At 40.7% G+C, this 18,846-nt stretch overlaps 1 protein-coding gene across 1 annotated transcript in view; it reads left to right on the top strand.

The window, feature by feature from the left end:
* Nucleotides 1-18,846, top strand: part of fndc3ba (fibronectin type III domain containing 3Ba) — a 95,708-nt gene that overhangs the window by 19,257 nt on the left and 57,605 nt on the right. The window contains 2 exon segments of the mRNA XM_038729194.1: nucleotides 2,949-3,094; nucleotides 5,812-5,887. Coding sequence (XP_038585122.1) covers nucleotides 2,978-3,094; nucleotides 5,812-5,887 — 193 coding nt within the window. The 5' untranslated portion in view covers nucleotides 2,949-2,977.

Raw genomic sequence — 18,846 nt, 5'->3', positions numbered from 1 at the left:
TGATTTAAAGGAATAGTTAGACATTTTTGGAATCATTCTTATACAAGTGTAAGATGAGCAGACTGATACCACTACATATCTGTCTGTTTAAATATAAACCTACAGCTAATAGAGGGTTAGCTTAGCATAAAGACTGAAAACAGTGGGAAACGACTAGCTTTGAAAGAAGCCAAGAAATAATTTGACACATAACCCCCCTAAAACTGCATTGTTTTTGTTTTGCTTTTACACTTTTTTTTTTGTACAAATTAAACAAATGAGAAATGATATGATAATGACTGAGCTTAGGAGGTTTTGTTATCTTTGGACAGAGCTAGTCGCTGTCTCCCCTTGTTTGCTAAGCTAATCATAAATGATCACAAGAGTGGCATTGATCTTATGTAAATATCATAAAGAAACGGAATGAGTGCATTTATATATATATATATTCTAACTTAGCTTTAGACAGTGAGTTTGTGGATTATCCAGACTAAAGGGTCGCTGATTCTGGAAAGATGCTGGTGGTGAATTATTTTTTTTAATGATATATTTCAGTGCTTTGAGCATAGTGGAAAGCTATCTGCATGGTTAAATACCAGGTAGGTGATCATTTGTAATTTGTTATGACTTGACCTTTTTTAGAAAAGACTAAGCAACATAATACAACTTATTTGACAGTTTCCTTTCACTTACCTTTTTTTGTCTGCTTATACACTTTGGATATTCCAGTTGAAATTCTTCACTTCCTGCAGATAACCTTAACCATCACCAAAATTCTCTCAACATCAAACATTTCTTTGGGTTCTTTGGTTTCTACTGGTGATTCAGGCTCATGTGTATTCTTGAGTTAAAAGACTATATAAATATAATGAATTTCTTCAGGAAATGAGTGGTTATTTTAAGAACACAGGGTTATTGGAAGAGATGTCTTGGACCTCCTCTTCTTTCGTTCTCTATTTATCATATAAGCCGAGCCTTCATTTACTTATTCCCTCATTCTTCCTTCCTCCCTTCTTCTCTGTCTCGCTCTTCTCTTTTTCCTGGCAGAGCTGAGAGTGCTGTTACCATCTGTCTGTGATGTGTCCTGGATGCAACTGTGTGTGTGTGTGTGTGTGTGTGTGTGTGTGTGTTCAAGGAAGGATGGCCAGGCTGAGCTGGGAATGGGGCTCAAATGGAGAAAGAGTTTAAGACAGGGAAAGAACAAAATCAAGAATTAAAAGTAGAGATGTAGTCAGAAAGTCAAAAAAGACACTGAAAATGATGTGTGAGTGTGTTTATGTTGCAAAAGTATAAGCCACAGCTGTGTGATCTACTAACCCTTTCAAAGACCTCGTCAGTGATAGAAGACGACCAGCTGAAAGAAAAGACACACACTGACACAAAGCTGTTTTCAGAGGAATGGTGTGTGTGTGTGTGTGTGTGTGTGTGTGTGCAAATGTGCATATTATATGCATACTTATGTCAGACATGGATCAAAGTGATAAATTTCTTGCACTTACTTAAATGAAAAGCTAATCCCTGATGTATAATGTGTGTATGTGTGTGTGTGTGCGCGCACTAATAGCAGCTTATAGCCATTAGTCAGTAGCTCTTTAGCAGTGATATCACTCACCAGCATTGAACTGAAACACCTACGTCATTCGGTAATCTACCTCTGGCAATGAATCTGTGTGTGTTTGTATATGTGTGTGTACATATGTGTTTGTGTGTGATCTAGGTTTTACAGAACGTTTTGGCTAGGGTTCTTTGGTTACTGCTGTGTGTGTGTGTGTGTGTGTGTGTATTCCCAATGGAGCATATGTTTCACTGCTGACATAAGTGAATGGGAGCTTCAGCGCTTGAGTTGTGTGTTATCTATGTCCTTTTTGAGCTTGATTAACCATCTGTGCAGCTGACTGTAAAAAAGAAAAGAAAAGAAGTATTCCTACCCTATAGCCAATTAGGTGAAGCCATGTTATTTTCCACTTAAGATAAAAAATTTTTTTACATAGTTACGCTTTTTTGTTTTACTGCTATTATTATGTAAGAAGAAAAAAACATCCACAGATTTAGCTCTCTGGGTTACACTCCAAAGAGCACCAACACAATTGATCCCATAAAGCCCTATAGGAAGTTATCCTATTCTTGCTATATGTTTTCGTGTTTATATGGAATACTAATCTCCTCTATGCTGTATTTTCAAAGCTCGCAGCAGGTGCAGCTATCCCTATTCACCTACCAAACTAAGACCTTATTCATCCATTATTTCTTTATTAATCCTCCAAACGGGATATTCACTCTAATCCCTCCTGTATATTACAGGAAGATTGTTGATGATGAAGTGCTTTGAATTAGTCTCTCAATCTCATCTTTTCATCTTTTCTCTGCCTCTCTGTAAATATTTTTTTCTTTTATATTGACATGATATGACTTGTTGTATTGTACCAAGGCTGATATACATGTATCCAGTACAAGAGGAAAAGAGAGATAACTGGTCCAAGTTATCTCTCTTTTAATTACTGTCTGATTGTTTGACTTGTGTGCACCTTTTGTTGCATTCCCGTCTCTCTATATCTCATTCTAGTGTGTGTAATTCCAGTGTACACATGACTACAGTAAACCCAATGGAAAAAGACACAATTAATAAAAGCTCCTCAACAAGGCAAAAAAGGTTTTTATGCTCACATGAAGTGGAAAATTGTTTTGTCTGAGGAAATTGCATTATCAACACTGATGGAAGCACACTGGTAGGCTGGCCGATACAGGCTTGGCATAATTAATGAAATATGCTTGTCATTGTTTAGGAATAGTTTGAGTTTTTTATTGTTCATGTCAGACATTTCTGTGTACTTCATTTGTTGACGCAATGGAAATGGGTCTTTAAGTCTGTATGTGTGTATGTCTATAACTGAATGACACTGACATCCCCTGTTCCTCTCTCTCTCTCTCTCTCTCTCTCTGTCTGTCTCTCTGTCTCTGTACTTTCCCAGGTAGGGCAGTTCAGTGAATTTCTCCATGAATGTACGTCACAATGATGATGACAGACCAGATTCCACTGGACTTGGCTCCGCCCCCCCTCCTTAACGGGGAGGTCCCTCTCATGCCTCACATGGTTAACGGTGACGCAGCACAGCAGGTAAAACACACACACACGCACACACACGCACGCGCTCTCTCTCGCTCTCTCTCACTCACAGTCTCACACTCTCACACACACACACACATACACAATCAGTTGTTTGCATTCAGTTATCTTGAACAGCTGTTACAGTAAAGGATTTGTCATACAGGGCCAAGAATAAACACAGATGCATACTTGCATCATTCAATCCTAGAGACTTTTATTTTTGATGGATCCCAGGCCTTAGTTTAAATTACACTAGAAAAGGATTCAGCTGCTGACTGACTGATCTTATCAGAAGCTTCAGAGCCAACTGGATCACCTTCAAAGTACAAAGCCCCACTCCGAGCTCTGCACAGACTAAGGGAAGTGATCAACGTAATTAAAAGCCTCACGGTTAATTGTTCTTGCTCTAATCCTGTTGTCACAGATACATTTACACCGTGTGCTTTTGGTAGATGAGAGCTGATGATGATGTTTATGTGTCCTCCCTGGTCTGTTCCCTCATACCCCAGAAGAAGCGTGGTGGGAGTCTTTTGGCTGCCACACATAACAGTTAGGGAGGGGTTTGGCTGTAACACACAGCAGTTAGGGAGTTCTTTTTATTGTAACACCCTGCAGTTTAAACTTGGTTCCCAGTGTGGAATCAAGGCTCTAGACCGATGATTATATAGATTTGACTCTGCCTGCATGTGTGTCCATGTTTGTGTGTATTTGTTTGTTTCTTTGTCTGTTTAACGCTTTGTGTTTCTTTTTCTGTTTCAGTGTCTGTGTGGGCACGCAAGTGTCGTGTGTTGAGTCTGAGTACATACCTCTGTGTTTGTGTCTGCTTGCTTGTCTATCAGCCTTCCTGTCTGTCTGTGTGTGGCTACCTGCCTACACCTGTTTATATGTGTTTATCTGTGTCTGTGTGTTCCTTTAGCACAAAGCAAAGAAATCAGATACATTGTTACGATGCAACAGTATATCATCCTACAATATTGAATGTTTAAAGAAATGTGATATCCATTATGGAGAACATCCTACAAAGAGCCAATGTGCACCTGAAACTCAGTGGAATTGCTCATTGAGGGTTTCTTTCAAGTGTTCCCGGGATTTACTGTCTATATACTAAGTTAGTATATACATACAGCATTTGATATTAGAATTTGAACCCCCAAAAAGGTTGATTTGTTAGTATTCAAAAAGTTACACTTTCCCCCCTAAGACATAATAAAGTGCAACATTTTCATTAGGAGTGTTAACGGCCGCTAAACAGAAATATTAAAAGAAATAATCATATTGCAGTGTTGTAGACAAGTGGAGTGAACTGCATGCCTGGATTGTTTTACTAATTTGCATAATTTAAAATGTCAGTGTGATTTTGAATTAAGGGTTTTAACAGAACTTGTTCCAGTTTCAGTTTGGCTGTCTGCAAACTGAAACAGCTCTTTAACTGCTCCCTGACAAAATTACAAAATAACAAAATAAAAAGCATAGCTAAAGAAGGTTTTGTTGTTGTTGTGAATGTCCATTCAGCCAATTCAGGTTTTTGCTCTTTATGTGACTTGACAAAACATACTTGTTTATACATACAATGAAGGCATCATCTAGGCACATTTTTATGGATTTTGCTTTAAAAATAATTTTGTGAGTTTTTTAATATGCTTTCAGTGCATTTGAACCAACATCTAGAAGTGCTTAAACTTAAAAACACCATTTTTGCAGATTTTATGGGTAAGAAACAGTCTGGCTGACTGGATCACTGCAGCCTCAGTGATGAATCAATTCTATCAAAACATAACCAATATGCTACATTACTATTTTACACGTACTATGATCTTTGCTTGTGTAGGTTTATACATAACACATATGTGCACACACACCAGCCACACCCACCCACATGGTCTAATATGGGGGGTTTTCTCAGTCCTTGGGAAACATGGGTCGCCCTGTACTATGCTGGGGTTCCCATAGCAACAGCAGCCGCTGCAGCAGACAGAGCAGGAAATGTGTGTGTGTGTGTGTGTGTGTGTCTGAGGGAGAGGAGCAGGTTAGCTCTGAGATGGGAGAGCATGCAGACATTACAGAAGGAACGCAGGATATGAGGATTTTACAGCACACTTGTAGAGCATAGACAGGGCTGTGCTTGTGTGTGCATGCATGTGTGCGTGAATACGTGTGTGTGTAATGGAGGGTCACCTGTTTCATGTCTACAGCCATGTGTACACTCTCAACAATCTGTATGCGGAGAATATGACGGTAAGCACCCTTTCGGCATATTCAGCAGAAACACTTGGAAATCAAAACAGTGCCACATATATTGACTTCATTTGTGTATGTCACCTGTCCATATGTTTAATTGTGATATATGCATCACTATGTAATATTTGTGTGTACTGGTTTTAATGGTTTTCTGCCAGCCAGTGTGGTTAAAAGAGAAAGGCTTTTCTCAAATCAGGGTGTGTGAGACAGCAGTATTGTTAGCTTATGTAACACCTCATTCAAATGTCTGTGAACTCTCTGTGTCTGCCCTACTCTGAGATCCGATGGTTATTGTGTATTACGCCACCTCTGCAAGCCTGTTGGCTGCCCAGCAGAGAGTCTGTCCTGTTTAGTTACTGCTGAGGATGTATGCATGATTATGACATTATGTGTGGCAGCGTGGCATCTGATTTTCCTCAATAAATCTGATCTGTCCTATCTAACTGTGTGATTTGTGTGTGTGTGTGTGTGTGTGTGTGTTTTTACAGGTGATCCTGGTGCAGGTGAACCCGGGGGAGACGTTCACCATCCGGGCAGAGGACGGCTCACTGCAATGCATCCAGGGTCGGTCCCATCATACATTATTATATTAACATATTAACATATGTGGCCTGGTGTCACTTTGAGACTGAGTATTTCCCATCACCTTAATTATATGCTGGCTGCACATGCTGTACAAAAATAATTTTTGTTGGTTGGAAATGTCATTTAGTGATTTTGCAACATCTATCAAGCAGTTAAGCTTAACGTAGAATATGCTAGTTTTTCTTTAATGTACGGTGAAAACAAGGATTCTTGACAGTGTATTTGTATTGTAACTTTGACAGAGCACAATGGTGCATAGTGTTATTGTAGAGATTGGAAAAATCCTTCATGACTTGGAAGCCAGACACACTTCAAAGCTTTGTTTAGGTGGAGAAACTACCAAATTATCCTTTTACTGACACCCATCATCATTACTGGGTCTGATTTCCAAAAACATAGCCTGAAAAAGGAATAGTTGAGGAACTGCATTATTCAACTGCATTATCATGCAATCATAAATTATGATCACTGTGGTTGATTACCTATTTCAAGCAAGTTTCAAGTCTCTATACTAATGTGCCTTTCAAAGAATACTCCTTAATTGTAGTAAAAAAGACTAGTTGAAAGCGCACAGTGACAGATTGGTGCAGAGTGGGCAGCCATTGTCTCACTCTCTGGTTGCATCTGATATCAGTACATGAAAAGACTGGAAATGTAACTCCACTTAGAGGCTCTTAAAGACGGAAGGAGGGCGCAATAACACGGGAATCCCCTAACTTTTGTGGAATTGCATCTCACTTTGATGATGTCACCAGCGTAAGCTACCTCTGAAACTTTGAAAGGGCGACCTTTGTTTTCTTCTCCAAACGCTCTCCTTCTGTCTGTCTCTTGCGTCTTCTCTCACTCTTTCTTTGCCCTTTGTGTGAAGGTTTTCTTTGAGTGAGAGCAGTATTGGCTCAGACACTGACTCCCCCCTGGAAAAAAAACTCACCACCACCCCATACTCTGGGTTGTAACTAATTACAGCCAGCCTCATTTTCTCCGCCCGCCGTGTAATTAAATTTTCTGAAATCAGAGGGATCGACCCAGGCAGACCTTAGAGGCACAGATAATGCTAGATAGAAACAGTACATGATGGGATGGACGGATGCAAAAATGTGCAGATACAGAACTGTGTAGATATTAATCAGTTGTGAAAAGATGGATTGAAGAACGGATTGTTTGTTGTTGAATAGATGAATGGGATACCAGACACTGATTTGCAAACATACCGTTATTGATGTAGTTGGAGTCTGGTGGTTGTCTGTTTATTTGTGTGGGTGCATGAGTGCACTTGCATGCAAATTTTAGCTTCAAATCTTCACAGACATTTGAAGGCACAGGGTGCTTTTTCGGTGCCATTTACTACAGTCGATGTTTGAACGCGCATATTATTAATGTGGAGGGCCATACACACACAAACTCTTGCTCTCTCTCTCTGTCTTGCTCCGGAGGAGGTCAATGGGTTTAATGAGAGGTGGAGTGTGGCTATGTGTTTTGAAGGCGAACTGACTTGCTTTTTAGACAGAGACTCTGTGTGATTACTGAGACCTCAGAGCTCTGGGTTTACGCATGCTTGTGTACTTGTGTGCCTGCAGAGTGTGTGTGTGACAGAGAGTGAGATTACAGAGACCTCAGGGCACAACCAAGAACCAGCTTTTATATAAAGTAACTTCTGTTTAGCTGCTGCACTGTGGTGCATGCATGCAGACATGCAGACATGCATACATGTACACACACAGACCCAGATGCTCTGCCAAGGCAGAACCAGTCTGGAGACGTCAACACACAAGCCAAAAGAGATTCTTTCATATGAACCTTTAGCCTTCCTTCGCCCTTTGCTCACTTCTCTCTCTCCCTCTTTAATTCCTTTTGACTTCATTTTCTCCCACCTTCCTCCTCTTTCCTTCTTTTCCTCTCCCCCTCGTTTTTTCTGCCTCTACCTTAAAGCAAACCTGGAGAAGCAAAGAGAATTGTATTTGTTGGAGTGATGTTAAATACTGCTCATTAGCCACACCACCGCTAAATGCTACTGGCTGAATTGTGCTTTTTTATTTGGATGGAAAGTTTACATAGAATTTTATCAGGCCACATAAAAATAATTTAGAATTGCACTCTGCACATTTAAATAAATTTGTTCTGAAATATAGAATGGTTTTCAGTTATTTTCAGTAGTGTGGGTTGTTTCTTTGTGCTACTTTTGTAGCAGTGAATAACTGTATCTGAATCTAAAATCCTCCTTTCTTGTATCAGTCTGCTAATTAGCAGGTACTGTGTGTCTACATGTCTCCATCCCGTTTAAACAGACTGACCTCTCTGTGCTCCGGGGGTCAGCTTCAGCTGACCCCACCACCCCCGTTGCCAGTCTATCTCTCACCGTCTCGCCATGTTGCTCTCATGTATACACTCTTCTCCCTCCTTTCCCCTCCCCCTCCCTTTCCCTCTCCCTCCCCCCACTAAGACCATTCCCCTGAGCTTTCCCACACTCACATCAAAGGACAAGAATCTAGAGGGTGTGTTAGAGCACCCTGCTATGGAATGTGAGTGTGTTAATATGTGTGTGTGTCTGTGTGTGTGTGTGTGCATGTGTGTCTATGCGTGTTTTACAAGGCTGTGTTGGTTTACTGTGTTGTTTGCTCTTTGTTGGACTTTTATGAGGGATGATGAGGCCAGGGGGTGAAGAGCAGGAAGCTGTGCTTGCCAGGGAGGATGTGACATCATGAGGCATGGGTGGCAGCAGCCACAAGTCCCCTGTGGAGTGCTTGTACTTTGTGGCCTTGGTAGAGATTAAGGATAGTCAACAGTGTGGTTTGATTTTTATAATATACTGTATAATACAACCTCTGAAATACTTACTGGATGCCCTCATCAACATCTCAATAAAGTTGTATAGAGATATAATATATGCTGCATTTGCCTTGACTAATCATTTTGCCACCAAAAACTTTATTTTGCATGTAGATAATGTTGGCAGGTAACCAGCTATGCAGTGGCTTTGTGATAAACAAATCTTGTTTGCGCAGAAACCTTTGTATCAACTGGACTGGAGTTCTTCCAATGTTATTTAATATCTCCACGCTCCTGAAATCCTTGAGGCCCGCTGTCATTAAGGACGTTCCACTTACCTTATTTCTTAGATGGGGGGTACACAAGAGTACCTTAGGTAGAATTCTTTTGTCAGACAGATACTCCCAATTGAAAATGTGTTAGTAATTGGATGCTGCATTGAAACCACATCCCCACAACACTTCAGGTTCATTAAATTACTGATGTGGATTGACAAATATTGTCAACATCTCCGATTAAATATTATTTCAGTTTTTTTTTTAGATTGTATTGGTTTATTCTTCACCAAAAATAAAATTGGACATGTGCTGATTATTGGTTTTCTTTTATTGTATTTACAGAACCTGCTTGTATGTGCAAAGTACATTATTGTTGCTCTTGTCAAAGTAATTATCTATTGGTATAATTTCCATCCTGTGATAGTGCAGCAATCAATCACTGTGTATCAGCTAAAAGTGACTTGAGTTGAATTTGGGCTGTTTTAATTTTCTACAAAATGGCTAGAATGAGGCATCATCATATTCTGGGATTGTTAAATGATGATTTTATAAATCAAAAAACAAATTGATAAATTCAAATGAAAATCATCCACAAGCAGCGTCTGATCAGTAATAATCAATTAAGATGATTTGTGTTTATTCGATTCCCACCTTATTGCACGTATTCCCCGTTTCTTCAACGGGAGGAACTAAGCGAGTAAGAGATATGAGGAGATGATGAAGGGAACTGAGAAGTACCCTGTGTTTTTCTCCTCTCCTAAGGGATAAGCATTTCTGTCCATTTCTCTCAGCCTCCATCTCTTTATCACTAAGCCTCTCTGTCCCTTTTTCGTCTCACTTGGTTTGTCTCAGTTTCGCCCTATGTCGGTGTTCGTCTCAGTTGGATGGATGATGCTGATATCCCTCTTGCCGGTTTTACCGCATCACTACACAAGCACACTTTGGTTCTCTTTCTCCAGCTTTCTGCCGGAGTGTGCACTTCCACGCTCTGAGCCCTTTGATGTAAATGGAAATAGCTGGTTGAGAGAAATATGTTGGAAAGTCTCGCGGTCTGTGTTTACACCAAGCCAGATGGCTCTAAACAAGCTGGGGGAGAAGACTCAAATACACTTTTCTCTGAAGGGCTTAATTTAGAGTACTGTTCCGGACAGTCCCGTTGCTGTTTGTAACTAGAGGTGGTTGTTTTGGGAACTTTTCAAACCTGATTTTAGTCTCACCCATATGGAACAGTGTAACAATCAAATGGTGCAATTAGAGGACTTAGGTTGGCTGATTTTGTCTATATTCCTGTTGACCTGTCATGTGAAAGGATTTACAGTATGTGTATTGAAATGTTTTACGTTTGAGTTATTGATCTATTTTGTAAAAATAAGAGAAAGTATTAGGCTATATTCTTTGTCCCAAATGTACAACAAAAAGTGTGCAAAATGTGAGTACTTGTGTATGGATATGTGTCTTTTTGTTTGTGTGTGTTGTGTGTAGACGAATGAGTATGTTGTTATTGTTATGGCACTTGGTTTTAGCCACAGGCATAATGAATCCCATAATAGGATTGGGCGATGTTTACAAAATTTCCATCGGACGACGTCTGCAATGAAACATCGGGATGGACAATGTCATCGGGTGCGTGGGCGCGTGCACGGGAGGCAACATGTGCACGTGTTCTCGCACAAACTTCACTCGGTAAAAGAAATTGGTAGACTATTAACTTACATTACATGTCGCATTTACAATCACGGTGCCAGCTCAACGTTGTGATGTCTGTCAGCCATTGCTGATGGATGATGGCATCGTTTATCGGCCCAATATTATCCCATAACGATTTAATGTTTATTGCATTTATGCAGTGCTTTAAATGATCAGTGTTTGTGTCTTAAGTTTCCTTTCCAGACATGATTTAAGTTCACCTTTACACCGCAAATGTTACATTCAGACTGGTTTATCTTGATGCTGTCCGATGAAAATAATGTATGTCCAAAACGACACCTTGTCATGGGCTGAGAAAAAAAACCGAGATGACTTTTCTTATGAATTGGCTCTATATAAATAAAACTAAATTGAATTGAAAAACAGGCCCATTTTCAGATATTCCAATTGACTTTTAAATGTTTTATGTAGCATAAGAAGCTGGAGAATTTTCTCAACCCATAAAGGAATACTTTGTCAAATTAACCAAATTTGGAGATACTTGGTTTTCACTGGACAATATCATTCTTATATCATAATTCCCAGTTACTACAAGGAACAAGGTGTAAGGCACAAGGTAGATTTATTTGTCACATTACAATGTAAAGTGAAATTGGGTTTGAAACTCCCTTCTGCTATTTAGCAGACAATATACCATAATACAAAAGCAATTATAAAAATGCTACAGAGAAATAAACTATATTCAGTTTAACAGTGCTGAGGATGAATTTGAGTTTAAAAGTCATATAGCTGGGGGGGAAAAAGCTGCTCTGCAGTCTGGTGGTGTGGCAGCAGAAACTCTGTTCACAGAAGGCAGCAGGGTGAACACGCTGTAGCTGGGTGGGTACTGTCCTTTTAGTATGCTTTTGCTCTGTGTATGCACCTCACCTCTCCAATATCACTGATGCTTGGGAGATGGGTACCAATGATCCTCTGAGCAGTTTTAATCACCCGCTGCAGAGCCCTCTGGTCCTGGGCCGTGCACATCCCATGCCAGTTAGTGATTTTTTTCAGGGATGTAAGCCAGGGTGGTGGATCATATATTAGAGATATCCTCTGTGTGTGTATTGTGTGTTTAGGTGCATGCATCCATCTTAATGTATTGTACGGATGTAGTTTTAACTTGACAGCCAGTCAGACTTTTTGGAGAGGATTTTCCTACAAGTATTTATGACCTGAGGCCAACTGTTTTCTGGAGGCGTGTTTACTGCGAGTGTGTGTCTTAATTTTATGTAATGGCCCACTGAATTTGGGAAACTGGTCACCATGGGAACGGACTTTCACTCCAGGTGGTGTGTAATGGAATGCGGTCCCTCTGGGCACAGTTTGTGTGTTTGCATGTGTGTATGTGTTTGTGTATTGCGTACCTGTCTTTTTCTTTTTCCAGTATTTTCCACTCAGATGTACTTTGTAAGAAACAAAAGGACAGAGAGGATTGCTTTGGTTCATTTGGCATGGTAGTTAAGAGCTTGACTTTGGTGCGTGTATGTGTGTGAGGCAGAGAGAGAGAGTTGAATGTTGTTATATGCCCTGCCCCGTGCTCACTTATAAACTCAATGCCCTCACACAGTAGGGCATGAGGAGGCAGACGGAGGAAGGGAGGGAGGAAGAAATGGAGTGGAAATAAAATGATAGAATGAAGGAAGGTAAATAAAGGGGGAGAGACGTAAAGGAAAAAATGGAATGAGAGAATTAGACGCTACATGTCTGGTCGTGTCTGCTGCTGTGCATTCCACGTGAGACCACTTCCTCTATGCGATGACCCCAGCCACCCCTGTACTGCTGACTTGGTTTGGTCTGCCATCTCCAGAGAAGGCTATATTTGCTGTTGGGACTGTCCCACTAAGGACAACATGGGGGTGAGAGAGGTTTTCGTGTGGTGGGGAGTGGGCAAAACTCTGTAGAATACTATGTCTGTCTTCGTATGTAAGACTGTGTAAAAGTGGATGTATGTGTGAACAGCAGCTGTGAAGAGGAGAGTGCTTGCAGAATTTTCCAGAGAGAGAAAGAAATGGAGCTTTTCCAGGGATGAAATTCTTGGCTCCCTTGAAACTCAGGGTACAGCTGGAGCATTTCTCCCTCCTCTGTCCTCATTCCCTATTCCTTTCTCTCTGGTTCCGACCTCCTTCATGTCTTCCCTTTCTTCCTTGTCTCTAATTCTTTCTGTGTGCCTATCTTGTAGTATTTAAAAAAAAAAGAAATTATTTCAATCTATTTCGTCATAACTGAAGTTTTGGTGATTTGTGTGCTGTTTTTTAGAATGAAATTAAACTTCATCATAACACTCAAGGGTCCTTTAAAAATGTTGAATCCTCTCCACATGTAGCTCATGCTGCTTTTCGGATTAGATTCAATTAGACTGGATGGATCACACCAGGCTGTTGTAGCTGCAAGTGGTGATGGGATACATAAAAGACAAGTAGGATTTAAAAAGGAATAAAGCAAGTGTTTCCTGAGGTCTCCTGCACAGCTGCAAAGACTACACATGTGATTGTTTACATCATGAGTGTTTACATTTTGCAGGGAAGCCCCTCTTTTTTCCCCCCTTTTGCTCTGATCTGATTGGATTGGGGGAAGTGTGTGTCACTCAGTGGGAGGGCCCAACCATGGAGGTTGAGGAATTATTGGAGGAGCTGGTAGAGAAACATGTTTGATATTGGTCTACAAAGAAGTTAGTTTGACTTCCTTGTTTATCTCCCTCTAAAGTATACACACAATCCTTACAATATCTACTCTTCCTTGCTTGTCTGATCACCCTGCAGCAATGGGACGTGCACACTCATGCGCACACTCTTGTAAAGACATACACACAAACAGTGGAATTCAGAGTCGGGGAGTGGGGGAAAGTCCCTGCTAATCTAGGACTTCCAGTCTTGCCTTCTTTCTTTCCACATTCACACGACTTCTCTTCTCTTCCTCTCTTTCTCCCTACACTCACTTTCTCTGCTCTTTGTGGTGGACACAAACTCAGTGCTGTTCAGACTGTGACTCATACAACAGGAATGCCCCACATTAACATGTAGAGAGATAAAAGGAGGAAAGTGAGGGGAGGACATGAGAGGAGAAGAGAGGGAGAGGAGTTCAACTGGGTACAAACAAAGCGAGTTGTGCACAGAATGGAAAAAATCAGTAAAAGCATTACTTTTTCTACAGTCTGTCAAGGTTTAAGAAGGTGTTTCTTGAGGCTTCAAGAGAGTGCAAGAAAGAATTGATGATTATTAGGTTCTGGGTTTGTTTACACACCAACAGCTGTTGCACTTCTTTGCTCTCTCTTTTTCTCTCACTCGCTCAGTCCTTCTAGACATGTAGAGTTGATTAGCGGATGGATACAGTGAGTCATCAGTGTCTGGATTGTGTGTATTTACGTGTGCACGTGCATGCTTGCACATGTATGTCAGGGGTCTGCGAGGTGTCGGCATGCATGCGTGCGTGCACGAGTGGAACGAGTGATAAGTGGAGTATGTTGCTCCACTCCATGCAGTGTGTGTTGCATGGTTACCAGTCCCAAAACAATTATATCTGCAAGCCCGAGAATAGCCATGGGATAATTCTGGAAAAGAGCTAACTGGTAGTGTGTTTGCACGTGTGCGCGCGTGTGTGTGTGTGCAGAGTTGTTGTGTCTGAATCTGTAACTGTATTATCTGTCTGTTTGTGTCTTATTATTTGTATTATGTTGTTTGTGCCAAGGTGACTGTGATTTCTGTCAGTGTAAACTATTCGAATGTCAGTGTGTTTTACATGTCAAGTGTGTATGAACAACTGTGTGTGTCTCTGTGTCCATGTCAGCGTGACATCTTGAACAGTTTATGCCCAGGTGTTAATCTGCTCTGCTGTTTTGAAATTTGCTAGTCTTAGTGTATGTGGGCCACGTACATCTGTCTCTATGTGATTGTGTGTGTGTGTGTGTATGTCTGCGAAGGTGTGTGCGTTTGTGCAAGTTAAGATCTTGAGAACAAAGCATGGCTCGGCTCAGTGTCCCTCCAGACATTACGTTGCTCTCCTCTGGAGCAGACCCAGCAGCAGAAGTAGGTCGGCTGACAGCACCCCTCCTTTAGGTGGGGGAGGAGGACCAGAGAGAGATTTGGGCTGGGTGGAGGTATGGGCTGGCACCCAGGCATGCTAGACGTTAAACAGATCTAGGCTTGACTACGTAAGGACTGTTTACACAGTGATCAGGAGAGGATAAGATGTAGCTGTTAACATAATATTCTACGAAATATAACGTTTCGATTATTTTTTCCTAAATAATAAAATCTAGGGGACGTAGTCATTTAGAGGAAGAAAATGATTTGTAGAATCCATTCTCACCAAAAGAGAAACCTCTTGAGAAGATTATCGGTCCCTTAGGATCTTTCAATAATTTTATAACCTGGGTGTTGTGTGTCTTAGTAATGATGATCCTAATGTGTTATGATTCACTAATTTTCTAGAAAAAAAAAACATATTTGGGAACACAACTCTCCATTTGGGATTAAATCATTTTAAAAATTCACAAAAAAAAGAAACAAGAGGAGTTTTTGATTTATAATAACTTGCACATGTTTTTCACTGCTTTGGGGCTATTGAATGTTAAACACTTAAAGCGCTGCTGCTGTCTTGGCCAGTTCTCCCTTGTAAAAAAAAAACAAAACAAAACATACTTGAGCTCATTGAGTCTAACCTGGATAAATAAAGCTTAGTTAGAATAAATTTAAGTTTAAAGTTTAAAAGATTCCAAAGTTTCTCAAAGTTTTGAGGAACACCTGGAGACCATTGCAGACCTGGAGAGACTTGCTGCTCCATATTGGAGGAAACATGTTTGACTTGGAATATAAATCAAGCACCACACAAGTACTTCAAATATTTTAAAACCTATTTAGATTTATGACTTTCTTTCCCCAAACATGTGTCCACCAACATAAAATGGCACCTGTTGTTTTGAAATGATGGATACCACAGAAATATAATGTTACTGGAAACTTTAAACTTTAGTTGACAAAATGTCACTTTTATTGACTGGATGTCAAGACAGCAGAGAAGCTGAAGGAGCAGAAGGAGGTTACAGTAGAACTGGAATCCCCTCACCAGCCAGGGACGAGGATCACAACCACTGCTACTACCTCTGGGCAAACAACCAGAGATGGAACGGAAGACTTTAGTGCACAAGTCAGGCAGTTCTGTTTGGCAGCAAACCTCTCTACCATCATTTGGCTTGGAAGGACGATTTTGCACAAGCAAGGGTAGAAAGTTGTCTTCACTGTTGTTTCAAAAAGCTTAATACTTTTGTTTTTCATAATCTATATGGAGGAGAGCATGCTTAATTTAATGAGCCCAAGCCAGTGGGCTAGTAAAATACAACACTGGTTTTACAAGCCCCGAAGCGATTGTTTCTTTTTAAGCTCTTTAAAATGCTGATGTCAGATGTTGATGAAGTCATCATGGCATTGATAGTTTCATCAGCTGGCGTAAGACACTGTTATGCAGCTTTGAGCTTGGACAATAAAAGTCGAGGGGCTCATTCGTCCTGTGGAATGTGCTTACACATACCTGTGTAAGCACACACACACACACACACACACACACACACTGTGCACATACAGTAAGACCCAGTGTTCCGACGTAGAAACTTTCCAGCTTATGATTTACATTCCACAGCAAATCTGCAGCCGGCTCAAATTACAGACTTGCACAGAACACAGAGTCAGGATCAGAAGTGGGTTTCTTTATGCACATGTGTATTGATGTTTATTACATACATATCAGCACATCAGCTGTTTGTGCATTTGTGCATGTCTGTGTATGCATGTGCTAGTTTTTGCGTCACTTAGCGGAGTGTTAGTGTTGTTACTGAGGGCAGGGCAGCGCAGGAAGTCCTGACTTCCTCCTTCATAACTGAGCCTCACCCTGCCCACGACAAAGATGTCCGCCGGACTTGACTCACCGGAGATGGACTGAAGGGCTCTCCAGTGTGTGTGTTTGTGTATGTGTGTGTGTCTGTGTATGTGCATGTAGGATCACATGCTTCACACCAATTCGGGATGTGTATATACAGCACACTGGGCTATTTTAAAGTTGTCTCCCACATTTCCTGCAACTGCAGGCAATCCCCTCCTCCATCTCTCTTTTTTATGTTCTCTCTCTTTTTCACTACATTTGCCATCATGCTCTATTTTGTCTTTATCTTTCTGTGTCTCCTTTTCTTTCCCAGAGCTTCTAGTAGCCATATCAGTTGACTAAAAGATCTATGGGGGATTGTTTTATATTTATATCTTAGATATGACAATAGACCATACTCTACAGTGTGTGTGTGGTTGTGTGTATCTGTGTGTGTGTGTGTGTGTGTGTGTGTGTGTGGTTGTGTGTGGTTGTGTGTGTGTGTGTGTGTGTATATTGGCCAAGCAGTAGAGGAAGCTGTCGTGGGAGTGTCTTGCTCTTGGAGCTCCAAGGACAGATAACATTACCCTGCTGATGCTTACATAACTTCCAGGCAATGCCACATCACAACTGACCCAGACACACACGCGCACACACGCGCACGCACGCGCGCGCGCACACACACAGATGCAGACACAAACACATACAAAATACTCATCTAGACCAGACAGCTGTCTCCATGGGGCTCTGATAGGTTATACAAAGATTGTGTGTGTCACTGTGTGTATGTGTTGTAGATTAAAGGTAAATGCTTTTATTAAATCTGTCTATTTTGTAATGCCATGTTTTTTTTGTTGGTGTGTTTTTGGAAAATCCATCAGATTCTAGTTGTTTTGTATGTAGGTCAGCTCACAAACAGGCTCCTTTGGTTTGATACCAATACACACAAACACACACACACACGCTTTCCCAAGAGGGTCTGTGTTTCCTTTCAATGTGGTAACCACATGTGCAGATCTGAATTGAAGGGGAAGAGAGAAAGTGTTTCACTTTTTTCTAAACCTGAATACTGCTTCAATCTGATGGACTGAACACAAACGTATAAGCACAGTCCTCAATAATCACACTGACTGTCAGCACTGTTGATCGATAGATGGGTATGTTTATGTAGTGTGCATTATTACGGATGTAAGTAATATGCATGTATGAGACCAGAACTCTTTCTGTGTTTGTGTGTGTATTGTGCTTTGGGGGCCCAGTCGCAGCTGTCTTTGACAGCTGCATCATGTGAAACATCTGATGAAATGTTGCATCATCTCTCTCTGTGTATGTGTGTGAATCTATATACAGGCATCTGGACAAAATCACAAGTTTGTGTTTCTTTTATTTTTATTTTTGTGTGTGTGTGTGTGTGTGTGTTCAGCATGACGGTGCGGTTCTCTTTTTCTTTGACATTAAACTTGGGTTCATTGTTGCCCTACATTCACCTTTCCCACAAAATGTTTTTTCCTTTGGATTTTTGTGTTTTTGGTTTTGACTTGTTGACTTGTTGGCTCTTTCTCCTCATGTCTACATTGTTTTCACATTCAACACCTGTCCGTCTTTCTCTCTGGTCTTCCCCCTGTGTGTCATGGTTGTGCTTTGTCTATCTTTGTTATAGTAGTTTGTCATCATGCCTGTGGTCTTCTTGGTTGCTCAAGACAGCAGCTCTCAAACAAATATGTGCACATGTCACTGACCCCAAAATGAATGCACATCTGACCGCAGACCATAAGACCTTTTATTTCAGTGTTCCTTGCAATGGGGATGCTAAGACATAGATGTAGTATTGAACAACCTAAACACGTGTGCTGTTACTAAACAGATAAAAGAAGTGAGAGTGAAAATGTTTTTACATCCAAAATAACTCTTGAAATGTGTAAAACAAAACCTTTAATAACTCATTTTGTTTTTATTTCAATTTGTTAGTTGTCATTCAGCAGATATGATATAATGATAATATTAAATGATCACCCTGCCCAAACTCTTATCCTTTGTTTGTGTGTTTTTTTCGAGGAATGCATTCAGTGTATCGGAGGATACGAGCTGTAGGTGACAGTTTGAGACTAGAGACATCAGGGCTTATGGCAGTGGTTCTCAAAGTAGGGTATAACAGAATGTACGGTTATTGCGGTAATGGTTTTCACGCACTTTCTCTAATAAATAAATCATCTAAAAACAAAAATCCTATTAGATTGGGATTGGGGACCCTGGGACAAACTCTTACAGGGGTACGTGGTCTAATTTGTATCCAATTAGGGGTCTTTGATGTGAAGAAGTTTGAGAACCACTGGTTTATGGGATATGTAGTCCTAC

Source organism: Micropterus salmoides, unplaced genomic scaffold (genome assembly GCF_014851395.1).
Source record: "Micropterus salmoides isolate LMB-PRFRI ecotype aquatic unplaced genomic scaffold, ASM1485139v1 Ms_hic_scaffold_19, whole genome shotgun sequence".
NCBI classification, from domain to species: domain Eukaryota; kingdom Metazoa; phylum Chordata; class Actinopteri; order Centrarchiformes; family Centrarchidae; genus Micropterus; species Micropterus salmoides.
The sequence above is the reverse complement of the archived record's forward strand: the minus strand, read 5'-3'. Positions and strand labels throughout refer to the sequence as shown.